At 40.4% G+C, this 27987-nt stretch overlaps 1 protein-coding gene across 1 annotated transcript; it reads left to right on the top strand.

Moving 5' to 3' along the window:
• Nucleotides 1–42: 42 nt before the first annotated feature.
• On the top strand, nt 43–26933 carry Rrm1 (ribonucleotide reductase catalytic subunit M1). Its single transcript, XM_052156054.1, has 19 exons — nt 43–242; nt 1175–1263; nt 4066–4243; nt 5707–5807; nt 7904–7963; nt 8775–8814; nt 9492–9654; nt 11827–11968; nt 13788–13871; nt 14442–14603; nt 14843–14922; nt 16338–16539; nt 17238–17387; nt 17574–17795; nt 18731–18807; nt 20845–20980; nt 23835–23930; nt 24921–25109; nt 26363–26933. Exons 1-19 carry the CDS (start codon nt 224–226, stop codon nt 26549–26551), a joined length of 2379 nt encoding a protein of 792 aa, XP_052012014.1. The 5' UTR covers nt 43–223; the 3' UTR covers nt 26552–26933.
• The last annotated feature ends 1054 nt before the right edge of the window (nt 26934–27987 follow it).

The following is a 27987-nucleotide window of genomic DNA, read 5'->3' as shown; positions in this document are numbered from 1 at the left end:
TCGCGTCGCTTTGTACGTCACGGGTGGCGGGAGCGGGAAGGAGTTCGTAATTTGGTTCGTCTCTTCAGGGGAAGGAAGTGCCGTCTGTCGCGCAGCTTCAGTCTCTCGGTCAGAGCAGCCCCTAGGACACAACCCTTCACTTTTGACAGTCGTCTCTGTCCCATCTTCGTCTCGGAGCTGCTAACTGGTCTCGAACTCCTCGGCACTTCAGCTTCTGGCGGCGATGCATGTGATCAAGCGAGGTGAGGATGAGGTCCGTGGGGATGAGGAGGGGGCGAGGGGACCCCGGCGGCTGAGTGCCCAGCGGTTACTCTAGCCGGCCCGCCCGACCCGCGGCGCGCCACCGCTTCCCGCCTTCCCGCCGCGGCTTCCCGCCCTGACTGTCAGCTGGGCCTGTGTCTGCTCAGTCTCCATCCTCTTGACCTTTGTGTGTTCCCTTTGGCTGTGACATTGTGCTCCCTTCCAGACTTAACTCCTACCCTGACTGAGATGGTTTCCGAGCACTGATATTCTTTGCCGCCATCCTCAGAGGTAGCTGCTTTTGGCTCCATTTTACAGAAGAGGTTGCAAAGACAGAAAAAAAGCACCGCTACACCCCCATCCCACCCGGCTTGTAGTTGGGGAGGTTAGAATTGAAACCCATAGCCTGTAATAACCCAGTGTCTGTCTGTCTTCATTTCTTAACAAAACAAACAAACAAACAAACAAACAAAACCCCGCAGAATTGATGATCTGGCGTAGGAGGAAATAAAGGAAAGAAAAGACTGGACACCACATTCTTTGAATACCTGTCATTTTTCTGGTCTCTTCTGAGTTGGGAGTGTGGTATCTCCTGCCTCTGCATCTTTTGGGAGGGTCCCCCCCCCCCCCCCCCCCCCCGTTGTTTGTTCTGGCACAGCGTTTCTCTGACTGGCCTGGAATTTACTTTGTAGATCAGGCTAGCCTCAAACTCACAGAGGTCAGCCTCCTCTACCATCGGTGACTTTTAATCTAATAGATAAAGACTTTTGATTCAAATAGACATGATTAACCACTGAGCAGTCTCTGCAGACCGCAAAGACAATCTCTTAATAAGCATTTCACTTTGGACAGTTTTAAAAGCTGAATACACTTGATTCTTTGGTATTGCCATCTTAATATAACTGCTAATGCTAACTGTGATTTGATTCTTTAGATGGCCGTCAAGAGCGAGTTATGTTTGACAAAATTACATCAAGAATCCAGAAACTCTGTTATGGGCTCAATATGGACTTTGTTGATCCTGTAAGTAAATACAGTGTATCTCATGGGTTCTTTGCTTTATGTGATTTTATGTCTCTTATCTCTAGCCCTTCACTTAACTATACTTCAGTGTTAAATGTGAATTTATTGCCTGAGACTTTTCTTAATTTTGATCTGTCCTTCAAGTTCTCACTTCTTTTTGGAGAACTCAGAACGTGACAGAGAGGAGGCAGTTGATGTGACTACTGTTTAGGCATCTTATTTATCCTTATTTAGCACACAGTATAGAAATTAGTTCTATTTACTGTCATCTGGAATTAAGAGTGTTGTGTATCTTATTTAACTTAAGATTCTCTAACAATCTTATACATACATATACAAAATATACTTTTGTTATTTTTTTATCAGTGACCTCTTATCTCCTTCCTACAGCCCTCCTCTCCACCCGTCTCTTAGTGCTTTGTGTGTGTGTGTTTGTGAGTGTATGTGTGAGTGTGTGTCTGCCCCCATCTGTCCCACTTCATTTATTTAGAGCTTTTGTATGGGCGTTGGTCTGGAGTTAATTTACTTGACTGAACAAGGGCAATTTACCAGTGATTGCATTACTGCGGGATAAGACTCCTCCAGCAACCAAGGACTGCCTGCAGATACCGCCTCAGGGAAGGGTAGGGCCCCCTGAACCTTTCACTCCTAGTGGAATGCTGAAGGGCCCTGTCTTGTAAGAATCATGTGCAGATAACCACTGCAACTGTTTTCATGAGTTTTTTGTTTTTTTTTTTAAAGATTTAGTTTCTGTCTTTGTGACTGTCTACCACATGTGTGCAGGTATTTGAAGTGGTCACAAGAGGGTATTCAATCTGTGGAACTAGTTAAAAGCAGTTGGGAGTTGCCTGTGGATGTGTCTTGGGAACCCAAGCTAGGTCCTTTGGCAGAGAAGTACACACTCTTTTAATTTCTGAGTTATCTCTAACCCTCATGAATATATCTTATTCTTGTGATAGCCTTGGTGTAACATTTATCTAATCAGGTACTTAATAAGTGCTTAGTTAACCAGAGTGAGAAAATAATTTTATACCTTAAAATATATTTTTTATAATTCTACACATTTTGGACTTTGAAATAGTAATTAAAATAGTTGAGTGTTAATATTGGGATGAATCTAAGACCTCATCCTATTTCATCTTTATTCTGTAGACAAGACAGCTCTAAAGAGGAGGGGGACTGGTTAAATTAATGTTAGTGTAATGAGAAACAAATAGAGTACCTTGATTTTTAGCTATTCTGTTGCCTCACCTCACAGCACATGTCCACATGCAGGGATGCATTAATGGACCCCGTTGAGAAAGTCTGGGTGCTAGCAGATCAGCACATGGTTGCTATGCTCTTCTGAGTTCTGTTAACCTGCCACATAACCTCAGAAACTATATGGGCTTGACTGCTGTCATACCCCTGCTGAGTCAAGATCCTGATATCAGCAGAAAACTGGCTTAGCTCTGTTATAAATACCGCTGACCAGAGGACCCTCCCATACTTAGACTGCTCCTGAAGGAGATAAGCTTTTACTAACTTTCCCAGCTAAGCTGTTTTTAAAAAAGATTTAGTAAATATGTAAACAGAACTTAGAATTTCCTTTTCTTTAGAATGTATGGTGGGCTGAGGAGATGGCTCAGTGGGGAAAGTGCTTGCTTTGTAATCATGAGACTCTTGAGTGTGGATCCCAACACCCATGTGGGAAAGGCAGGTATGCAGCGATATGTATAACTGCACTCTGGGCAACTGAAGAAAGGACTGGGTCCTAGGTGTACATCGAGGTGGCAAATTCCAAGCTCAGGGAGACACTGTCTCAAAGAACAAGGCCATTGTCACAAGGTCAACGAAAGGATCTCTTTCCGTGCTGGTTCTTTGACTATTTGTGTTATGTGCTTGTGGGTTGTTTTTTGTTGTTGTTGTTGTGTTTGCTTTATGTTTTTTCTGTGTTTGTACATTTATCCTTACAACTGTGAAAGAAAATAATTGTAATCAGCTTCAACTAAGATATAACTTACAAAAAACTATTCTATTTTTAGGCCAGCCAAGGGTACATAGTGAGAACGTGTGAAAACCAAAAATCAACAAATAGTGAAGCTATTCATATGCTGTATTTTATGCTTTTGATCTTCAGTGTCTTCTTACTGAAATAAAAATAAGGAGAGCGGTTGAATCCTGAAATCAACCCTGCCTCCACATGCTCCTGCGTAGTTGAGTGTGCCTACACCAGTGTGTGTGTGTGTGTGTGTGTGTGTGTGCATGTTTGTCCATGTTTGTATGGTAATGCAGTGGAGACGGCTCAGTTGGCAATGCTTGTCTCTAGGCATGAGGACCTGAGTTTGGATCCCCGGGACTCGTGGAAGAGTCAGGTGTGAGAGTACATGCTGTGGGAAGGCAGACACAGGGGCTCCCTGCAGGTCACTGGCTGGTTATTTTGCTCAGTCAGTGTACTCAGGGATCAGTGAGAGACCCTATCTCAAAAACTAAAGTGGGGTGGGGGTGGAGAGATGGCTTAGCAGGTAAGAGCACTGGCGGCTCTTCCAGAGGGCCTGCGTTCAGTGCCTAGTGCCCACATGGCATCTCACACCTGTCTGTAACTCCAGTTTCAGAGGATCTGATACTTTTGCCATTCTCAGCATGAGGTATATACTCTTTTAAAAACCTAAATTTAGACTTTTTGGAAGTGACACTAACTCTTGGAATAATGTTTTTCAGATAAGAATATATTGTTATAACTTTGCTTGCCTTAACTACGCTTCTAAGAAAGCTGTTGTTTCTTGGGAAAGCTCAAATAACAATTGGTTTTATTTTTTGTAGGCTCAGATCACCATGAAAGTAATTCAAGGCCTGTATAGTGGGGTCACCACAGTGGAACTGGACACCCTGGCTGCCGAGACAGCGGCCACCTTGACTACGAAGCACCCTGACTATGCCATCCTGGCAGCAAGGATTGCTGTCTCTAACTTGCACAAAGAAACAAAGAAAGTGTTCAGTGGTACGTCTGGATTAAAAACATTACAAAGAGTTTAATAGTGTCATAAAATTATAGGAGTAACAATTATGTAAATTTTAAAGATTACATCTTATTTTAAAAAACAGTATACACACAAAAGAATACACATGGAATGCAATCTCTGATAAGTGGATATTAATTAGCCCAGAAGCCCTGAATACCCAAGGTACAAATTGTATAACAAATGACTCCCATGTAGAAGTATGGAAAGGGTCCTGATCCTGGAAAGGATTGATCTAGCATGGGAAGGGAATATAAGGACAGAGAAAAAGGAGGGAGGTGATTGGAGAAGGGATGGAGAGAAGAAGGTTTATGGGACATATGGGGAGGGGGGATCCGGGAAAGGGGAAATCATTTGGAATGTAAACAAAGAATATAGAAAATAAAAATATTAAAAAAAAAAACAAAACAGTATACAATTTAGTGGCAGCATGGGAACTAGAGCTTCCTGTTTCTCCATGTAGCTGACTGCTGTGTGTGTGTGTGTGTGAGAGAAAGAGAGAGAGAGAGAGAGAGAGAGAAAGAGAGAGAGTGAGTGTTGGCGCATGTGTGCATGTTTGTATGTGTGTGTGTTGTGTTGAGACAGGATCTCATGGAGCCTGGGCTGACTGCAGACTCAGTTTGTATCCAAAGCTGGCCTTGAACTCTTGATTCTCTTGACTCTGTCCAAGTTCTAGGATTGTGGGCATATGTCATCAGACTGTCTTTTGACTTTCTGTTCTATCTATCTATCTATTTATCCATCTATCCATCTATCTATTTATTTATTTATTTTGATTTTTTGGTTTGGATTTGGTTTTTTTCAAGGCAGGGTTTCTCAGACATACCCCTGGCTGTCTGAACTCACTCTGTAGACCAGGCTGGCCTTGAACTCAGAAATCCATCTGCCTCTGCCTCCCAGAGGGCTGGGATTATAGGCGTGCACCACTGCCGCCCAGCCTTTCTGTTCTTTTTAAACTTTCAATTTATTTTAAGTTATGTTTGTTTGTTTTGTGTGTTTGTATGTGCGTGGACAAATGTGTACCACAACATGTGTGTGAAGGTCAAAGGACAGCTTGTGGGGGACAGTACCTGGGATAGAACTCAGGTCATCATGTTTGGCAACACTTTTTCTGTTGAGCCATCTTGTCGACCTAATTTTTGTTTTTTTAAAGAATTAAAAAGGGTGGGGGGAAGAAAGACAGAAAGAAAACTAAGTGGTTAGAAGTCACTAATAGTTACTTGGGAATTGCTGATAAACTATGAGGCCTAACACTCCTTTTCTTTGAAATAATATTTCCTTTATATATATAATGTAGTATTCTATTGTTACTCAAACAGAGGTATGTTTGTTGAGTATTTTCAGGTACTGAAGTGGGTTGATATTAAACAAGGATTGAGAGCCATTGTTTCAAAACAGCCATTAAATGGTTTTGACTTTTTTTCCTAATCTTATCTTTCTTCAGATGTGATGGAAGATCTCTACAACTACATAAATCCACACAACGGCAGACATTCTCCCATGGTGGCCAGTTCTACACTCGACATTGTCATGGACAATAAGGATGTATGCACAACATTGTTTTTCTGGTGGAAATTTTTCAATTTTTCAATTTTTTTTTTTTTAATAATACATTTAAGGCCGGGCAGTGGTGGTGAATGCCTTTAATTCTAGCACTCAAGAGGCAGAGACAGGTGGATCTCTATGTGTTCCAGGCCAGCCTGATCTACAGAATAAGTTCCAGGACACTCAGGGCTACACAGAGAAACCCCTGTCCAAAAAACAACACCAACAATGACAAAATGCATTTAAGAACATTAACAGTACAGAAGGCCAAGATAAAAGCCAATCCTCATGCTTTTAGATTAGATTCTGGGGCTTTTTTTAGTAGTGTGTCTGTGTGTGTGTGTTTATGTGTGTAATATATTGGACATACTGTTGCTGTTTTCACCTAGAACTACTCAAATATAAGCCTTTACAAATTTACCTCATTCATCCTATCAGTGGTATAACATTCCATTTTATATTATTTTCATTGTACCCATGAGAATTCCTCTGCTGATGAAAGTTTGTTTTCCGATTTTCACTGCAGTAAATAAATAGCCTTGTATGACAGATATGTAGGGTTTTTAGTCGAATTTTTAACATTCTATATTAGATAGAATGGCTATTATTAGTTGGCTAGCTCTCTGAATATGTTTCAGTTCTTAAGGAAACTTAAAAAAAAACAGCCATTTGATTTTTATTATATGTGTATAGATGGCTTGCTTGCATGTGTTTATGTGCACCACATGTGTGGTTGGTGCCCGCAGAGGCCAGAAGAGGGTATTGGATTTGCATTGTCTGGGACTATTAAAGTTATGGATGGTTCAGAGCTACCAAGTGGGTACAGGGAATTGAACCCTGGTCTTCTGAAAGAGCAGCTGTGTTCTTAACCACTGAACCATCCTACCAGCCGTATTTATGACATCTCAATTTTCAGTCCTGGTGGACCTGGTACCTCTGGCAGTCCTCTGTGCTTGTGAGTGCTGGGACTGCAGGTGTGAGCAGCACACCTCACCCTGGTCAGAATCTTTTTATTTTTTTATTTTTGGTTTTTTGGATTTGGTTTTTTTGAGACAGGGTTTCTTTGTATAGCCCTGTCTGTCCTGGAGCTCACTCTGTAGACCAGGCTGGCCTCGAACTCAGAAATCCACCTGCCTCTGCCTCCCAGAGTGATGGGGTTACAGGCGTGTGCCACCACCGCCAGGCTGGTCAGAATCTTAAATGTTAAAAACAGATAATAGTAGCAAAATCTGAGCCTAAAAGATAAATACTGGAAAATAAGCAATTGCTTATGGTCTAATACTTCAGTTCTTAGCTCATCCTCAACCCATACCTGGTTTTGATTACAAAAATGCCCTTCAGAGTGACTGATATGGTCACACTTAATTACCTTTGTTTTCTTCTAAATGGCTTTATAACTTACCAAAGCTCTTAAATAATGACCAGTTTTATAATATTTTACTGCCACAGTAGCAATTCATTTTAGTTCTGTTAAAGGACCATGAGTTTCCAAAGCCTATAAGCTACTTTCTGTTTGTTTGTTTGTTTTTTAAAGATTTATTTATTATTATATCTAAGTACACTGTAGCTGTCTTTAGACACACCAGAAGAGGGCATCAGATCTCATTATGGATGGTTATGAGCCACCATGTGGTTGCTGGGATTTGAACCCAGGACCTTTGGAAGACCAGTCAGTGCTCTTAACTGCTGAGCAATCTCTCCAGCCCCTCTGTTTGCTTTTTAATACATATTATTTTGTTCTGTTTGAAATAAGCTCCTTGTCAGAAATTTGCAGCTGAAAATGTTGATACATGCTCATGATCCTAGCAGTGAGGATGCAGAGTCAGGACTGGCTGTGCACGGTCAAGCGCAGCCTGCTGGTCTCCTAAGTCAGACTCGCCAGGGATGCAGAGCAAGTTTCTGTCTCAAAAATAAGTAATTGTACATATATACTGTGAAAAGTATAAACTAGTATGTGGTACCTGTATTTTAATATTAACTAGTATGAAAGCATATTTGGTATCCTGTATTAGTTTTAGTTCTGGAGTCAGCTAAAAACAGAAGTTGTGAAAGTAAGTCTTATTATTTTAATTATGGATTCCTTTTAATTCCTTCAGCGCCTGAATTCTGCCATTATCTATGACCGCGATTTCTCTTATAACTACTTTGGCTTTAAGGTAAATAAGTAAATAATGGGTTTCAAATATGTGGGGATTTCTTTTTAATCAGGAAGTATAGTAGTTTGTGTTGATGATTTAGTTTAAATGCACCTGCTTTTTATTTTATTTTATTTATTTATTTATTTATTTATTTATTTATTTATTTATTTATTTATTTTTAAATGTACCTGCTTATGGTAGGGTTATGGTAGTTGTGATACTTTAAAATAAGCAAAATTAACTTACTCATTAATAGCTTTTGACCTTTCCAAATATTACTTGTGGATTATTTTTAAAATTACATATTTAAAATTAAATGTGTCACAATCACTCCACATTCTACTATTCTCTCAAAAACTATTGATTCCCTTCTGTACAAAGTGTTTGTGTAAATATATGGTGTTGCTTACATAATGCAGTGAAGAAGGACAGGGATGTTTATACGAGACTAACTGTCCAACTCTCCCATTTCTTATTCATAAGTTATGTAATCAGTTTTAGTCTTAAGATGGGGATAATATTCAACATACTCTGCTGGAGATTATGTCTTGGGTTAGTGTCTAGTCTCTTACAAGCACTCAGAGATGTTGGGACATCTTGCTGCTACTGCTGCATACCATAACCTATAGTGTCGTGCACTGTTGCCTCTCTTTGCTAAAGTAGAACAGCCATGTGATAATGTTGTAGACTAAAGATAGAAATGGTAAATGTTATTCTTTTCATTTAAAATGATAACATTGAGAGATTTTAACAGATCACCTTACTATGAATTACGTATTTACTGTGTATTTAAAAACTTGAGAATTCTTTGGATGCTTTGCCCCTCTAGACACTGGAACGGTCATATTTGTTGAAGATCAATGGAAAAGGTAAGAAATGAAAATGTGTGTTGTTTTTATTTACTATATTAGATGCAGAGCTTTGCACTATTAGCCTTAACATTTCTATTTAGACTCTGAATAACATTTTAAAACATTGCATTTGGGGCTGGAGAGATGGCCCAGTGCTTAAGAACCTAGCTACTCTTGCAGAGGACCCAGGTTCAATTCTCAGCATCCATGTGGCACCTCATAACTGTCTTTAACAGCAATTTTAGGGGATCCAATGCCCTCTTCGTGTATCTGTGAACAACAGACATGCACATGGTACATAGACATGCATATGTAAGCAAAGCACCATACATGTTACAGAACTTTATTACATTTATTTATTTGTGTGTATGGATATGAGGATGGAGGGAGGGATACTGTGCTGTAATGTACATGTAGAAGTTGGAAGCCAGGGACTGAACTCAAATTGTTAGCCTTAGCAACAATGCTTGTGCCTGCTGAGCCATTTTTCAGCCTTCCAAATAACCTTTTGTTGTTTGATTATAAACAAACATGGTAAGGACAGTAAAAACTGTATCTAAATTACAATTGAAATCATTGTTTTGCTTGTTTGTAAATTTTTTAGAAATTTGCTGTTAATTTTTTTGGTTCAAATGTGTTTCAGCCTAATTATTCTGATGTGTCCTATTATCTGGAAATTCCTATTTTGTTTTTAGTGGCTGAAAGACCACAGCATATGTTGATGAGGGTGTCTGTGGGGATTCACAAAGAAGATATTGATGCTGCAATTGAAACCTACAACCTGCTTTCTGAGAAGTGGTTCACTCACGCCTCTCCTACTCTCTTCAATGCTGGGACCAACCGCCCACAGCTGTCTAGGCATGTATCATCTGTAGTTGCTTTTTGTTGCTGTGCTTTTCTTTTCTTTCTTTCTTTTGTTTTGTTTTGCTTTGCTTTTGCTTTTTGTTTGTTTTTCGAGACAGGGTTTCTCTGTGTAGCCCTGACTGTTCTGGAACTCACTCTGTAGACCAGGCTGGCCTTGAACTCAGAAATCCACCTTCCTCTGCCTCCCAAGTGCTGGGATTAAAGGCGTGTGCCACCACTGCCCGGCCTGTTGTTTTCTTTTTTAAACAATTATTTATGTTTATTAGTGTTTTGTCTGCGTGTATGTATGTGTACCCTATGCGTGCTTATTGCCCATGATCAGAAAAAGAGCATTGGATCCCTGGAACTGGAGTTAGATGGTTCTGAGCTAACCATGTGGGTACTAGGAATTGAACCCAGGTCTTCTGAAAGACTAGCTAATGCTCTTAACCACTGAGTCAACTCTACAGCTCCTGAAGCTGCTGTAACAAAAGGTTTGACTAGGGAAATAAGAAAAAGCCAGGTGGTTTATCACATTAAAAACAAACAAAAACTTCAATCAATTATTGCATGCTCTGATTAAATAATTTGTGTTTTGGAACAATCTCTGACTATTATGGTAAGCAACCTGGAAGAGAGCAAATGCAGTTAAATAAGAACTTTATACAGTTGATTGTGGTGGTATTTGTACGTTTTTTGATAGAGAATTGTATGTCATTTATATTGCAAGAATGTTGTTAAAAAAATGAGACTATAACTCATAGGTAGATTATATGCTTAGCATGCATGAGTCCTTTGGGTTAAGACTTTAGGACTGTGAAAATGATTTGTAAGTACCTAGAGCTAATTATAAGATGCCTGCAGTGATTTATTTTAAAATTGTGAAAGGATTAAGAAGGTAAAATTAGAGAGGCAGACTTCTAAGATACATGGGAATTAAATTGATAGAATTTGTGATGTTCTAAATCTGCATTAAGGTTGTTTCCTGAGATTATGGGCAGAATAACAGGATTACTTAGCTGTGAAAGGGATCACAGTTTTAGCTTCTGGAGCAAGTTAAAAGAAAAATTCCCTTAGCAAGTCTATGTGTTCCAGGAAGTCAAGGATATGCCAGTGTCATTGTATTAGCATTTATATAACTCATTGCTGTTTTATAATAAAAATCATCAGCAACATTGGTGCATAAAATAACCTCCTTAGTTTGGTAAAGGATAACCACTAAAAATTGAGGTCTGGGCTTAAACAGATGACCCAGACTAAGTGTGTTCGTGGCTCTTGTAGAGAACCTACTTTTGGTCTCCAGCACCGATATGGTGACTCACAACCATCCATAACTCAGTTCCAAGGGATCTGATGTCTGCTGACCAGGCATGCATGTGGCACACATATATACATACAAGCAAAACACTTATAAAATAAAATAAGATAAAATAAAATAAAATAGATAAATCTAAAAAAAAAAAAAAAAACCAAAACCATTAGATCTGTTACTGCTTTTAGTGTGGAAGTGGAGGTCTGAGCAGGTGTTGTAAGATAAGTTAAAGTGATTGAAGAAATTGAAAAATGGAAGAACAAAGATCACAGATATGATTTTTACATAAAGAATTCAGAAGTATCTATGGACAAATTAGAATTAAGGAGATTTTTAACTAAATACTTGGATATAGGTTCAATATAATTAGTGTGTTTCTGTACCATAGCATTTAGAAAATTTAATTTTCTGCTGTTCAGAGCCAGGCATGATGGATAATGCCTGTGATCTCAGGGGGTAAAGACAGAAGAATTATCGTTTTGGAACCAGTCTGCTCTCTGTAGCAGATTGACAGACAGCCTGAGCTGTATAGGAAGACTCTGTCTCCAAACATCAAGAGTTGGGCCTGTAGCTTAGTGGTAGAGTGCTTGCTGGCATGGATGGGGCCTTGAGTTTGATTCCTAACACCCAACTGTTCAAGAATCTTGAAAGTGTTGGAAATGGCAGGGCTGAGGTAGGGCATGGAGAATTCAATGCCAGCTTGGGCTAATATAGTGATACCATCATAAATAAATAGAGGGGAGGAAAAATTTTAGCAGTTTTTAGAAAAGCAAATCAATTGAAAATAATCCACTGACCATCAACAAGCGCAGGGACATATGGGATAAGTCACTCACTGACTTCCTTGCTTTAGTTGTCTTTTTTTCTCACTGTAGTTGTTTCCTCTTGAGTATGAAAGATGACAGCATTGAAGGAATTTATGATACTCTGAAGCAGTGTGCCTTGATTTCTAAGTCTGCTGGGGGAATTGGTGTTGCTGTGAGTTGCATTCGGGCCACTGGTAGCTACATCGCTGGGGTAAGTGTTAAGTTGTAAGACCTGATACCACTCATATGTGTGATCCAGAGGGCCTACTGTTGTGACGCTAGTGCTTGGGAGGTTCGCATTCTGTTGGTTACCACCTATCGGTGTGAGTGGGAGGGAGGTGTTTTGCTTTTTGCTTCCTCTGTTGTATTGGAGGGTAGGCTGTGTGAGATGATCGCTACAGCATTTTTTTAGCTCAGATTTTAGAATTATGATTTTTTAAAAAGCAATAATAATAATCATGTTTTTGTTGTTGTTGTTGTTGTTGTAGACCAGGCTGGCCTAGAACTCGGGGATATACTTGCCTCTTGTCTCCTAAATGCTGGAATTTAAGGCTTATCATTTATTGATTGCTCACTATGTGCCAAGTCTGTTATACATTTTTATAGGAATTACTCATTTTACTGTCTATAGGAGATAGCCATCACTCCAGATATGCTAGCAGCTCCAATGTTTTCATTTTCACATGAAGAAAGTGAGGCTTCAAGTTTCGTTCTGGATCAGTCACTTACTGTGTGGGTGATTCAAGCTCTAGACATTGGAAAGCAAGGGGATGAGAAGCATCAGGCTTGGATTTCCATACTCTTATCTTTTACCTACTGGCAGTGTGGCCTAGAGGGGGTTATGGCAGTGTGCAATGTGAAAAAAACAGGAGTCAGGTTCCCAAGGGAATGTCCTATGATGTCAGGGTAATGTGTCTTTCTTGTTTGTAATATCTGTAATATTTTGTGTATTTCTATCTATCTGTCCATTTTGTTTATGTTTTTGAGACAGTATTTCTCTGTGTAGCTCTGGCTGTCCTGGGACTCACTCTATAAATGAAGCTGGTCTTGAACTCACGGATCTACCCACCTTATGTCTGTCTGTCTGTCTGTCCATCTATCTTTCATCTGAACTTGTGGAGTGAGCCACAGCTCACTTATCTTTTCAGACTCTGTTTAAAAGATTTACCAGGGGTGTTAGATTCTTTATAGAATTTGAAAGGTATTTTCCAGCCATAACACTGTTTGCTTAGCCTCATTCTATAATCCATTCATTGCTGAGAATCTCCATTTTGTTGTCTTGGTATGTCAACAGCTTAACATATCATTTTTATTGCGTTGCCTTGAATTCTTTTGGGGGGGAGGGGTGCTATCATAGTATGTTTTTGTTTTTGTGTTTTGGGGTTTTTGTTTGTTTTTTGTTTTTTGAGACAGGGTTTCTCTGTGTAGCCCTGGCTGTCCTGGCACTCACTCTGTAGATAAGGCTGGCCTCATGTTTTTGTTTTCTTTTATGGTACCCAAAGTATATCTTTGTTTGTTTGTTTTTTGAGACAAGATCTTTCTGTGTAGCCTGGCTATCCTGGAGCTCACTCTATAGGCCGGGCTGGCCCGGAACTCTTGGAGATCCACCTGCCTCTGCCTCTGCTGCCTTTGCTTCTCTCTCCTGGTGCTGGGATTAAAGATGGACCCCACCGTACCTGGCTCCCAACGCATAGCTTTAATAATGAACACTAAATTGCAGAGCTCAAATTTAGCTACCTTGGTTTTGGAATTTTTTTTTCCTTTTTGACATATTACCTCTCATTATAAAGTAGGGTTGTTGTAAAGTAACTCAACATATAACTTACTAACAGTATTTTGCTGTTTCTTATGTCGGGTATTATGTTTTCCTTGCTGAGGTGGGGATGGAGAGCAGGTCAAACTTCATAGATGGCGCTTAGGAAATTGGTTACTGTTTTGAACAGTTTTTTCTTTTGGGCTGTCCTAGTTTTCCCTTGAAAACCCTGAGCCCTATCTTCTTCAGGTGCCTTTACTTTTGTCCTTTCTTTCAGACTAACGGCAATTCTAACGGCCTGGTGCCCATGCTGAGAGTTTATAACAACACGGCGCGTTATGTGGATCAAGGTGGAAACAAGGTACACCTTGTCACGGACGAGGGCGGGGAATCAGAATTAAGTCGTTACTATACAATTTGGATCACTTATATTTATTGTTTTACCTTGTTTTTAAAGATTTATTTCATTCTTATTAGTATGATTAGTGTATATATCTGTGAGCAGGTACATGTGGGTGTTCGTGGAGGCCAGAAGAAGGAGGCCTCTAGAACTGGGGTTACACGTGGCTGTGAGACACCCACAGTTGGTGCTAGAACCTTGGCTAGGAACTAAGTTCTAGAGTGCTAGGGGCCAGAAGAGGGTGCCAGATCTGAAGTGGAGTTATGGACAGTTGTGAATGTGGGTGCTTGGAGCTGAGCTGTGATCCTTTGTTAAACCAGCAAGTGCTCTTAACTGCTGGGCCACCTCTCCAGCCCCCAACTTTTCTCTATGTAATTTCTGTTCTACTCTTAAAATTTACAAAAAAATATTAATAGCTTACTTTTTGCTTCTTTTACTTATTTCATTTAATTTACTAATCATAGAAAAGATGAAAGGAGACATAAAAGTGTTTTGTAAAGTGGATAAGAATACTGAGTTCCTTACCTTTAGCGCCCAGGGGCATTTGCTATTTACCTGGAGCCTTGGCACTTAGACATCTTTGAGTTCCTTGACTTGAAGAAGAACACTGGCAAGGAGGAACAGCGAGCACGGGATCTCTTCTTCGCACTTTGGATCCCAGATCTCTTCATGAAGCGAGTGGAGACGAACCAGGTGAGAGGGCTCAGTTCTTACAAGCTTTGTTCTTCAGTCCTTCGCCTCTGTGATGCCACAGATGGCTAGATGGTACCTGACCTGTGTTTAAAAGATCATGCAAGCAGGCAGAACTACAGCTTTAGACCCCCACACTCTGGCGTGTACGGCATATCTCCATGGTGGCCCCTTGTTGCAGGGTGTGGGAAGGACTGTGGCTGCTTTGTGACATCTCTTGTGTTGGCACTCCTTCTTTGCAGGACTGGTCACTGATGTGTCCCAATGAGTGTCCCGGTCTGGACGAGGTCTGGGGAGAGGAGTTTGAGAAGTTATATGAAAGGTATGAAAAAACTGCTAATGTCGTAAGCATCGGAGCCAACACTTCTCTCACAGGGCATCAAAATACCAGAAGTGTGCATGCTAAGGGCAAGGCACTTGAGAATGCTTGCCTGGCCATGTTGCTAGGCACTGACCGAGTTTGATCCTAACACTGGAAAACAGAAAAATATTTAATCATTAGCTCATTTCTATAAATCTTTGAAAATATCTAGAAGAGAATGTAATTATTAGTTTGATTTTTGTTAGATGTTCCTTGATTTTTGTTTGTTTGTTTGTTTTGATGCCAAAATATCTTCTTAAAGTTTGGGTGCTTTGAATTTTTTAATTGATCCTTATAAAAACTGAGATAAAGACTAGCTGAGTTATTTTATAATAGTACTTTGTATTACTATTTTTAAAATTACATTTATTTGATTATTTTGGGTTTGGGGGCATGAGTGCCACAGTGCATATATGGAGGTCAGGGGACAGCTTGTAGGAGTTGGTTCTTTCCTTCTACTATGTGGGTCCCAGGGATCAAACTCAGGTTATCCGGTGTGGCAGCAAGTACCCTTACTGAGTCATCTCCCTGGCTCCAGTGTAGTACTTTTGGTAATATAAATCACAAGTAATAAGGACACACAAGTTAAAATTAGCACAGTACTAAATTTTGTTTTGCTTTTGTTTTTTGAAGGAGGTTAAGGTCAGTTTCACTAGAGTTTGAGAAAAACAAGAGGGCAGGCAAGCTATGAATATTATCAACTGCAGGGAGGGGGGTGCAAAAGAGGAAAAGGGAAAGCCATGCCCTTGTAGGTTAGGCCCTGAGAGGTAGGCAGCTTTAGCAGTGATGTTCAGTATGCAGCTGCCTGCAGGAGAAGTGACTTCAGAGGACGAAAGCCCTGAGCTACAGGGAAAGCAAAGCAGAAGGGAAAGCAAAAGTAGATGCAGGCTGCGGTAGAGGCTCTGGAAGCAGCTGCCAGTCTTGATGATGGTTTTTGTTCCTTTTTATTGTGAAAAGTGGTATTGATTTGGTGGGGTCAGAGGTCATTTGAAGGAATTTAAAACTGCCTCGTTTTCTGTGGTCTTAGCTGGTAGAAAGTGGATTTCAGGGTTGGAGAAATGGTTCAGTAGTTGAGAGTATTCATGCACAGTCTTGAGGCCCTGATTTAGATTTCAGATAACTAGATAGCAAGCCAGGTATACTGGAAATACCAGTAACTCAGCTCTGGCTTCCTTGTGCACAGGCATGCACAGTCACAACACTCATGCACATATACACTTACACAGACATACAAATAAATAGAACCAACCTTTAAAACAAATGAATGTCATTCTTTTTTTCCTGTTAGCAAAGCTTTGAGAATTTGCATAATTTTATATTTTAATGTATTCTTCCTAGAGTGTGAATATTGAAATAATTACTGCTTTGTCTTTCAGTTATGAGAAGCAGGGTCGTGTCCGAAAAGTTGTGAAAGCCCAGCAGCTTTGGTATGCCATCATTGAGTCTCAGACAGAGACGGGTACCCCATACATGCTCTACAAAGACTCCTGTAACCGGAAGAGCAACCAGCAGAACCTGGGAACCATTAAGTGCAGCAACCTGTGTACAGAAATAGTAGAGTACACCAGTAAAGATGAGGTAGGTGGGGAAACTGCCTAGCACACTGGGGGACTGCAGAGGTGGTCACTGCTTGTGAGTCTCTCACTGATCCCAGTGGTTAGTTGAAGTGGTTGAGGGAAATTTGTTCCCCAACACTGAAAAAGACATGTGGTGGAGTTAGGTTAACTGAGCTGCATTTTAAAGACAACTATTTATGTCCATGGGAGAAAGGACACTGGAATGCACCAGGGAGTAGTTAAGAGCTGGGCGGTGGTGGCACACACCTCTAATCCCAGAACAGAGGCAGGCAGGTCTCTGAGTTGGAGGCCAGCCTGGTCTATAAAGTGAGTTCCAGGACAGCCAGGGCTGCACAGAGAAACCCTGTCTTAAGAACACCAAAAAACCAAAACCAAAACAAACAAAACCAAAACAAATCCTATTTCAGTATTCTAAATAATGCAACTCATGTGACAGATAGTGGAGTCGCAGAATCAATGGGGTGTAGAAATGTTCTGTTAAATGATGGGAAAACTACGATTTTAGGGGTTGGGGATTTAGCTTAGTTGTAAAGAGGTTTCCCAGTAAAGACTAAAAATTCCTTAAGTTCGGTCCTGTGCACTGGTATCAGGTGGTTGTAAGTTTTCACATCTCATAGTTCCAAAGGCTCTAGTGATCTCACTGATGTAGGAAGAAGAAATCAGCAATGTGTGATTCTGACACCTTTCTTTGTATTGCAGGTTGCAGTTTGTAACTTGGCTTCTCTGGCTCTGAATATGTATGTCACACCAGAACATACGTATGACTTTGAGAAACTGGCAGAAGTCACTAAAGTCATTGTCCGAAATCTGAATAAAATAATTGATATAAACTACTACCCTATTCCAGAGGTATGGATAGATTTCTCTGCTTATTGGTCATTATTGAATCCGAGATGGGGGACATTTTTCTTGGTCTGGCTGTCCTCAGAGTGGTGTGAGAGAAGGAAAATGAAGAGGTTGGGTGTTAATGTAGAATGTGGCTTTCTGAGTTCGGTGATGTTTTCTTTTCTTTTTTTCCTAAATCTTGGGTCAAAGGCACACATATCAAATAAACGCCATCGGCCCATTGGAATTGGGGTACAGGGTCTAGCAGATGCTTTCATCCTGATGAGATATCCCTTTGAGAGCCCAGAAGCCCAGTTATTAAATAAGCAAATCTTTGAAACCATTTATTATGGAGCCCTGGAAGCCAGCTGTGAACTAGCCAAGGAGCATGGCCCCTATGAAACGTATGAGGGATCTCCAGCCAGCAAAGGCGTAAGTATATGGTTGAGTTTTCCTTTTGCCTGTGAGTACCAGCAATGGGCTGAATAATGCCCCTCCTCCGTGGAACCTGGGAGGGGTATTAGGCTGTGAAAGTAAGGACCTTGACACGGGACTGTTTTGGATTATTAAGGCCTAGATTTATTCAAGTGCACCCTAAATCCAGCAATCCCTGTTCTGCAAGAGACTCTGAGATTTATGATATTCTAAAAACCTGTTCACACTAAAAGATGAGTAGAAGAGATAGATTAATTATCCATGGTTTGTGACACCAGGGACTGGAATCTGGGGAGCCCTCTTAGAATCGACTTCCATGCTGCTTTTGTTATCAATAGTGTGTCTCTTCTTTATAAAGATTTAGTTTTGAAGATTATTCTGATACTTAGAAATTCTAATATATGATTATTTGAAATTTGGTGTCCTCAGCCAAATAAATAGATGAAGGGAGCAAAGATCAGAGTATGTTTCATTATAAAACGAATGTATTTTTTAAAACATTTAGTGAAGCCGGGCGTTGTTGGTGCGCACCTTTAATCCCAGCACTTGGGAGGCAGAGGCAGAGGCAGGTGGATTTCTGAGTTCAAGGCCAGACTGGTCTACAAAGTGAGTTCCAGGACAGCCAGGGCTATACAGAGAAACCCTGTCTCAAAAAAACAAAAAACAAACAAAAAAATTAGTGTTAAAATTTCCTAGTTTGTAGATCTCAGGAATGTGGTTGAGAGGAGGCCCTAGGCTGTTTGTGCACAATATGCTTAGTGGAGCAGTGTTTGAGAGACTCCGTGGAGCTGATGCCCTAATGTGCTGACACAGGATGCAGTGGCTGCAGTGTGGGGATATGGGATATGGCACTTAGTTATTTTAAAATTTTTTGGTCATTGTTTTAAATTGTCCCAAAGTAAGATCATAAATGTGGGCTGTTTATTTCTTAGATTCTTCAGTATGATATGTGGAATGTTACTCCCACAGACCTGTGGGACTGGAAGCTTCTCAAGGAGAAGATTGCAAAGTAAGTAGTGGTGTATGAAGTGTCATGGAGGCCAGGGGCCTGGGGTCTTCTGGTGGGATATGTTAGTGTAGCTTCTGAAACATAGTCTTCTGAAATAGGGTAAGATGACCTACCACAGAAACGGCTTTGGAAAGCATAAGAAAATAGTAACATGAAAGTTGTTTAGTACAGTGAAAGCCTTTCAATACACAGTAGGCATTTCAGTATGAAATTATGTTATTTGAGGAGCTGAACAACCATGCTAATTAATTTTTTGTTTTGGTTTGGTTTTGGGGATTTTTAGATAGTGTCTTATTATGTAACTCTGGCTGTCCTGGAACTCATTTTGTAGATCAGGCTGGCCTCAAACTCAAGAGATCCTCCTGCCTCTGCCTCCTAAGCGCTGGGACTAACGACATGTGTCATCACTACCTGGCCCAAATAGGACTTTTTAAAAATGTTTTTATTCTTTTATTCATTGATTTAATTTGTGTGTGTGTGTGTGTGTTTTAAATAGTATCTTACTATATAGCCTTGGTTGGCCTACAGCATGCTACATAGAGCAGGCTGGCAGCAAACTAGGGTAGACCACTGTGCCCTTCCCTAAATACAGAAATAACATAGAAAGTAAAATCTGTGCTTTATATTTCTGCCAGATGCTTGCTACTCAAAACAAGCAGAAACCTAATTTGTTTCCTAAAATGAGTCTTGTTGATGATGTGTTTTTCTAGACCTCTTCCATATATGTGTATGTATACGTACAGTTTGTCATGTAAATGTGATTGAATATGACATATTCTGAGACTTTTTGGTGTTTTGGTTTAGAGATCTTTTAGTGCAGTGTAGCTGCTAAAACATTTTCTTATTGTTTTAGCAATTACAAATGATTTTGTAGTTGGGATTGAGCAAGTATGACTTGAAAGTGTTTTCCTATCTATAACCATGATTGGTTATAGATTTGCAGATGAGAAAGAAAAGACATGAGATAACTGATATCTTTTATCTAAAAAGTGACTGAGGCTTTGAACCTAGCTGTACAAATCAGCTCAGGACCTGAGGTTCAACGCTGTGCACCCTATGGGTCTGTAAGTGTGGAATGTAGGAAAGGTCAGCTGTCTGTATTAGAGGAACTTGATTAATACAAGCAATGCAGCCACAGCATGTGGCCGTCCCGGGAGGTTCTTGATGGACAGCATTTGTTTTGACGTTTGTGTTCATTGCTCAGCTGCTCAGGAAAATGCTATAGTGTTGGTCTCTACACATATTTTTACTTTTAATATTTATGTATTGTGTGTATGTGTGCGTGTATAGTGGTGCACATGTGGAGGTCAGGACAGCTTGAAGGAGTTGGTTCTCTCCTACCATGTTGAACAATATATACCTTTTATATTTTGAACCCAGGTTATCAGGCTTGGTGACAGATACCTTTACCCACTGAGCCATCTTGCAGGCCATGGAGTTGGTAGCTCTTAGGCTAAGCTGTGGAGAGTTCTAAGAATGTTCAAAAATATATTCTTTAAACACTCTTGGCACTTAAAAGTGAAAAAATTAGCTTTTTAAAAACTAATAATTGGTAGTAGGTAAAGTCTGGATTTTCTCTGAGTGTAATGGGCCCTTTACACAGGACAATGAGGATTATAGTCATATATGACTAATCCTGACCATTTTCACAGCATTGTTTTATGAAGGGGCTGGCGGTCATAGAGGCACACAGAGGAGATGAGTGGGTTGAATGGATGTGCCTTGATTCAGGTAAACTGCTCAGGACTGAGTTCAGTTTCCCCGAGTGAAACAGTGCATTGAGTGTGACTTCTAAGTGCCACAGAGCAAGTGGCATCAGTGGGGACTTGCTAACAGATTGTGCTGGTTCTGTTGGAGCTGTGGCATCAGTGCTGTGGACTGTATCCTACTGGAGTTTAATGCAGTCAGTATGTGAGTTAAATGCCTCTGCGATGTGCTCTCAGCATCTAGCTACACTAAGTGACACAGAGTAGTTGCCTTCTTGGCAGACTGTAGCTCTAGCACGAATCCCTAATGGTCTCTCTCTCTTTTTTAAAGGTATGGGATAAGAAACAGTTTACTTATTGCCCCAATGCCTACTGCTTCAACTGCTCAGATTCTGGGGAATAATGAGTCCATTGAGCCTTACACCAGTAACATCTACACTCGCAGAGTATTGTCAGGAGAATTTCAGGTGAGAATTTTACCACCAGATTTATAGAAGCTCTTCTGAAAACTGAGAGTAAACTCTTAACTTTAATCTGCTTAAACAGCTAACATGCATTGTGAAAATACCCGTTTTGTTTGTTTAAAACAGTCTCCAGTAGACCTGTCTGGCCTCAAGCTCACCCTGTAGCTGAGAACAGCCTTGAACAGATTAGTCTTTCTCCAGTTCTCACATGCTGGGATTACAGAGCTGCACCAACCATCATGCCTGGCCTAGTCACAGTCAACATGTGGCTAAAATTGGGGCAGGATAGTTGAGATAGGGTTTCTTTGTGTAGCAGCCCTGGCAGTCCTGGAACTCACTCTGTTAGAGAAGGCTGGCCTTGAACTCACAGAGATCCACCTGTCTCTCCCTCCTGAATGCTGAGACTAAAGGTATATACTGCTACCACCCAGCTTTTTGTTTTTTGGAAAAGCCTCACTATGAAGATCAGGCTGGCCTGGCCTCTAACTTGCCTACTCGCAGAGTATTGTCAGGAGAATTTCAGGTGAGAATTTTACCACCAGATTTATAGAAGCTCTTCTGAAAACTGAGAGTAAACTCTTAACTTTAATCTGCTTAAACAGCTAACATGCATTGTGAAAATACCCGTTTTGTTTGTTTAAAACAGTCTCCAGTAGACCTGTCTGGCCTCAAGCTCACCCTGTAGCTGAGAACAGCCTTGAACAGATTAGTCTTTCTCCAGTTCTCACATGCTGGGATTACAGAGCTGCACCAACCATCATGCCTGGCCTAGTCACAGTCAACATGTGGCTAAAATTGGGGCAGGATAGTTGAGATAGGGTTTCTTTGTATAGCAGCCCTGGCAGTCCTGGAACTCACTCTGTTAGAGAAGGCTGGCCTTGAACTCACAGAGATCCACCTGTCTCTCCCTCCTGAATGCTGAGACTAAAGATATATACTGCTACCACCCAGCTTTTTGTTTTTTGGAAAAGCCTCACTATGAAGATCAGGCTGGCCTGGCCTCTAACTTGCCTACTGAGTGATCCTCCTGCCTCTGCCTTCTGTGTACTTGGATTATAGGTATGTTTCACCACTTGCTGCCTCACGTGCGTCAGTTGGGATAGTAAAGGTGTCCATAGAAGCATTATTACTCAGGCATGGTGATCTGTATTTTTAATTCCAGCACTTGGGAAACTGAAGCAGGAGGCGTTCTAGTTTTAGGCTACATAGCATCCCTTCTCTCCCTATCCCTTTTTGTTTTGGTTTGGTTTTTGGCTTTTGGTTTTTGTTTTTTTGTTTTTTTTTTTGTTTGTTTTTTTTTTTTGTTTGTTTGTTTTTTTTAAATTTGGTTTGGTTTTTCAAGACAGGGTTTCTCTGTGTAGCCCTGGCTGTCCTGGAACTCGCTCTGTAGACCAGGCTGGCCTCGAACTCAGAAATCTGCCTGCCTCTGCCTCCCAGAGTGCTGGGTTTACAGGCGTGTGCCACCACCGCCCGGCACCCTATCCCTTTTTTAAAAACAAAACAAAACACAACATTATAGAGTAGTTCTCGGTCAGGAATGGTGGTTATTCCCATAAGTCTTGACCTTGGGAAGTGAGGTGAGAGGACCAGAGGGTCAAGGTCATCCGTGGTTAGAAGGCCAGCTCTACAGCAGTTTAAAGAGCTACACCATCTTAAGGGTGGGAGGATAGGGGATGCATGCTTCTTAGTTATGGTTACCAAGGCCCGAAAGTACTAATTCAAACAAATCAAAATGTAGATTTCCAGGTGTCCTGAAATAAGTTTTAGCGAGGTATAGGGAAATTGCATTTCTAGTTATTTTACTCAAGTGTTTATTGTTTGGTTGCTTAAGAAAACCAAAGAAGGGCTGGAGAGATGGCTCAGCGGGTAAGAACACTGACTGCTCTTCCAAAGGTCATGAGTTCAAATCCCAGCATCCACATGGTGGCTCACAACCATCCATAAAGAGATATGACACCCTCTTCTGGCATCTGGAGACAGCTACAGTGTATTTACATATAATAAATAAAAAAAAAAAAAGAAAAAACAAAAGAAAACCAAAGAAGAATCAGGCTATATAAACTTAGTACCATTTCTTTTCTTTGCAAATATCATAATATTTCTTTATCTTTTTAAAAAAATTTTTGGGGAGGGTGAGGACGGCATGTTCATGCCATGGACAGAGGACAACTCCTGGTAGTTCTGTTCTTACACCATGTGAGTTCCAGGGAGGAAACTCAAGTTGTATGGTGGCACATAACCTTTAATGGCTGAACTAAAGATTTAGAGAGTGTGTGTGTGTGTCGGTGGGAATATGCACATGTATGTGCAGGTGCCCTTGCAGTGTAAGAACTTGTGCTATTCTTGCAGAAGACCCAAATTTGGTTCTCATCTCCCACACTGAAGGCTCACAACCACCTGTAATTCTAGGTTCAGGGGATTTGATTTGTCTGGATATGCACACTCATACAATCAAAACCTTAAAAATATTTTTAGTGTTATTAAAATATGATTGGCAAAAATCCAAGATAGATAATCTGATGTATATGTGTGTGATGCATATATATATTGAGTGTGACTTCTAAGTGCCACAGAGCAAGTGGCATCAGTGTGGCATACATGTATACATACCTTGTAGAATGATTATCACAATACATTGTTTTTTCTTAATAGATATCAAGACCTTAAGGGTCTTGTAGCTTTGTGTGGTGAAATGTCCTTCTCAATTATGTAAAAACAATGATGTTTATTAAGGGATCTAATAAGTTCTTCTTCTGTCTTACTTACTTTGGGCTCCAGGCCTGGGACCCTTTTGTAGGTTATGCCTACAAAACGATGTTATTTTATTTCTTGACGTGTTTTCTGCTTTTTTCATCAGATTGTGAATCCTCACTTACTGAAAGACCTTACTGAGCGGGGTTTGTGGAATGAAGAGATGAAAAATCAGATTATTGCATGCAATGGCTCCATTCAGGTACAGATTGGAAATAACATGTGCGTTCTAGGAGCTGAGCTGAATATTGAGGTGCCATGTCCCTTCTCCCAGGCAGTGCATAGAAAATGGCCTTTCACTGTGGCCCTCAGGCTCTGTTAATGTCTCTCTGCACTGTTGTGCTAAAATCACACACATCTTTATATGCTCTGCATTGTTTCTCCGACACAGCACCAGCTCCCAGTTTTTCTGCACAACCTGGGAACTTTTAAAACCTTGAAGCTTGGGTTAAATTTATTGCTAAGTAAGTAAGTCAAGAGTTCTTACATTTCTTAAAACTTGAAATTGGAGTTCAACTTAAAAGGCATGGGGGACTGAGACCAACAGTTTAGAAGGTAGTAGCATGGAACAATAACACGACTGCATTTGACCCACAAGCATTAGGGTCTCAAGCTAGATGCCTTGGCTAAACACTGGCCAGCTTGGCAGCTTATCCTCCTTCAGATTCTCATGGCAGAAAGTATAGCATCAGTCAGGTTGTGTGTTTCAATACAGTTAGTTGGCCAGAGACCTAAGAAAACCTGATTTATTTTGACTCTAAGTGCAGTCTGACGTTCTGGCTTCATTTATCCAATTTAAAGGAGTTTATCTCAGTACTTCCTTTGATCTGGTCCCTGTAAAGTCCTGATTATTTGTTTTTCTTTCATTTAGCTTAGCTCTTATTTTCCCTTCTTTTCCTAAATTTGTCTAAAACATTATGTTGTTCTAACATAAGCCAGTTCAAGATGCATGTTTAAATCACTGTATCACATTTATATTTGGTTGGTAAAATGAGATTTTGTTGACTTTCTAAGCAAGAGATAAGCAGTTTGGGCTAGCTTGTTATAAGCATTCAAATACTAACTCATAGCAGTGTCAGATCTGCAGGAAGATCCAACGGCATCACTGCAAGCACAATTAGTCTGTTAGTTATATTGCTTTCTTTAATTGGAATTAAAACAGCAACAACAGCACATAGTTTTCCTTTTCCAGAGCATACCAGAAATTCCTGATGACCTGAAGCAACTCTATAAGACTGTGTGGGAAATCTCTCAGAAGACTGTTCTCAAGATGGCAGCCGAGAGAGGTGCTTTCATCGATCAAAGCCAGTCTTTAAACATCCATATTGCTGAACCCAACTACGGCAAACTCACTAGTATGCACTTCTACGGTTGGAAGCAGGTTGGTTGAGCGTGCTGAGGGGGACTTAATTGCCAGCTGGAGTACTTCAGATGGAATAGTTTCTGCTAGCTCAAAGTGTTTTCCCTTCAAGTGTTAAAACTCATGAGTGGTTTTCATGCCAGCTCAAACCTCCTCTCTGAATTTTCTTGTTTCTGTTCAGCAGTTATAAACTGCCTTATAGGGGTGCTAGGAGTTGAACACTCAGGTCCTCTAGAAGGGTAGGAAGTGTTCTTAAACTACTGAGCCATCATCCAGCCTTAGTTTTTAAATACTTTTACTCTTTTAGAATTTCATAGAATGTGTTTTGATCATAATCACCTTTAACAACACCCTTTTCTAGGAACACTTGTTCCTAGAAAACCCCAACTTTCAACTCTCACATCTGTCTGTCTGTCTGTCTTTTAGTATCCTACCACCTCCCAATTTTTACTGTCCATATACGTCTGGTTATGGGACCAGCCCCTGGAATGTTGACTTTCTCTTTCTAAGAAACCATCTTTACCTCCTCAGTTAGGGTGGGGCTCTAAATGCCAGGGTGTCTGGCTCTTACAGTCTTCCTGCCCCTATGTACTGTTTCCTAAGTCTTTCTTCCTCTTCAACTGACCTCTGTTCTAAGCCGTCTTATTGCCATTTCCAAAGTAGCTTCACACTGTCAGTCCACATTCAAAAACAGCCATTGTTCCCCACTTTATCCTAGTGTATAAGCCAGGTTACACTGTTGCCAACTGCAAAGTGCTGTAATTCTATTTTCCCTTACATTCTTATGTCTTGATGTGTGAGAGGCCTTCTGTGGAATTACAGATTGGCTCTCTTACTTACGTGCTTTTGTCGGTCTGCCCTGAGAATCCTGGACAGGAAGATTACCCTTGTGAAGTATTTATAGTGTTCTACAGAAGCAGCCTCATCCCCTAAATGGTTATAGACTAAGGCAGGCATACTGTCTGTACAGACTTGCAAGTAATACATGTAAAAGTGAATACAACTAAACAAAAATGTTTTACATTCCAAAGAGGCAATCCTATTTCAGGGATGAAAAACCTAAGGTTTAGCTCTCTATTAAGCATTTTTCAAGGTGCTTTGTAGAGGAGGTAAAAAATTACAAACTTAAAAAAAGAGTAAGTTGGTTTATAGGACTACATTTAAAGATTTTAAAAGTTAGTTTTGTAACTGATCACATGGGAATTGTTTTGAACAAAGACTGTCAAGTGTTCTTCTGGAGTTCTTCCTAATAGCTATGTTTACTTCCCTTGTAGGGTTTAAAGACTGGGATGTATTATTTAAGGACAAGACCTGCTGCTAATCCAATCCAGTTCACTCTGAACAAGGAGAAGCTGAAAGATAAGGAAAAGGCACTGAAGGAGGAAGAAGAGAAGGAGAGGAACACAGCAGCCATGGTGTGCTCTTTGGAGAACAGAGAGGAGTGCCTGATGTGTGGATCCTGAGAAAGAGAAAGGCCCGGAAGAGCCAGCAGGCTCTCCTGTCCGCCATGGCAGACTATTTGAGCATAGCTAGGCATAGTGGGTTTGCTTGATTACGGGAAGGCTTTCCTGGACATTACTGCCAGGAAAGGAATCCTTGATTTACAGTACTGTTTCTACATAGTGTAAACATCATTTTTAACAAAACAAAAAAACCAAAGCCAGCTTTGATATTAGGAATCAAAGTAGAGGTTCTGGGAATACAGAAGAGCCTTCCTGGAAATAGTGATGTGACTTAGGAAGTCTCATCTCCCTCCAACCAGCTTTCCCTGTCTGACCCATCAGCTGAAGACCTTTGTCTAGACAAACTTCTATAGGTCATTTTGAAATAAAAATTTCTAAGTGATTGTGTGGTACTAAATTTGTCATCTGTTATCATACAAAAGTCAATTTAGAAAAAAACATTCTCTGTTGAAAGTTCAGAGAGACAAACTTTAAAGACATTATTTAGATTGTATAGCTATCTAATATTAACATATTCCCTTTCCTGTCCCAGGATGAAATCTCGTTAACATAAAATTGATAGTTTCATTCATTTATAATTTGATTCTGTGGCATTTAGTCCATTCACACTGTTATATAAACTGTCATCTAGGCCATCTCCAGAACATCCCATGATTCCAAATAGAGACTTTACTTGTAACTACTCTTATTTACATCTTTATGAATATATATTCCAGGACCTCATACAGAGAATGTAATATTTGTCCTTGTATGGCTTGCATGATCTCTAAACATTACAGTGTAATACGCTGTCCTTCCATATATGTACACCACATTGTATCCATCCTTTCACCCGTTAATGATACTTGGTTCTTTCCTCCTTTTTTATATATTTTTTTTTTTTTTGGTTTTTGGTTTTTTTGGATTTGGATTTTTTGAGACAGGGTTTCTCTGTATAGCCCTGGCTGTCCTGGAACTCACTCTGTAGACCAGGCTGGCCTCCAACTCAGAAATCCGCCTGCCTCTGCCTCCTAGAGTGCTGGGATTACAGGCTTGTGCCCCCACTGCCCGGCTGTTTCCTCCTTTTAGATTGGGAGAATGAAGGCTCCTATGAACAGTGGCCTACAAATATCTATTAGATTCCAGCTTTTAGGTTTGTTGGTTCTATACAGCAAAGAATTGCTGGGGTATATAATTCTGTGTTTGACTTCGAGGAACTGTATTGGCAGCACCATTATATTTCTATAAACCTGAGGTTTTGGCCATTTTTTTCCTTTAATAATCTCTCTCTCTCTCTCTCTCTCTCTCTCTCTCTCTCTCTCTCTCTCTCTCTCTCTCTCTCTCTCTCTCTTTCTCTCTCTCTCTCTCTCTCTCTGCTTTATGGAACTCATAATGAATCTCCTGCTTCACATAATGGTGGCTGTGTGTGGCCTTTTGGGTTGTCCCCTCTCCATCTT

Source organism: Apodemus sylvaticus, chromosome 1 (genome assembly GCF_947179515.1).
Source record: "Apodemus sylvaticus chromosome 1, mApoSyl1.1, whole genome shotgun sequence".
In the NCBI taxonomy this organism is placed as follows: domain Eukaryota; kingdom Metazoa; phylum Chordata; class Mammalia; order Rodentia; family Muridae; genus Apodemus; species Apodemus sylvaticus.
Note: the sequence above shows the minus strand (reverse complement) of the source record. Positions and strands in the feature narration are given on the sequence as shown.

Bases quoted from the DNA above. Each gene is read 5' to 3' on its own strand.
- Rrm1 (XM_052156054.1), top strand. The intron at 4,244-5,706 runs GTACGTCTGGAT...ATCTTTCTTCAG, and splicing joins AACAAAGAAAGTGTTCAGTG to ATGTGATGGAAGATCTCTAC. The intron at 23,931-24,920 runs GTACAGATTGGA...TTCCTTTTCCAG, and splicing joins CATGCAATGGCTCCATTCAG to AGCATACCAGAAATTCCTGA.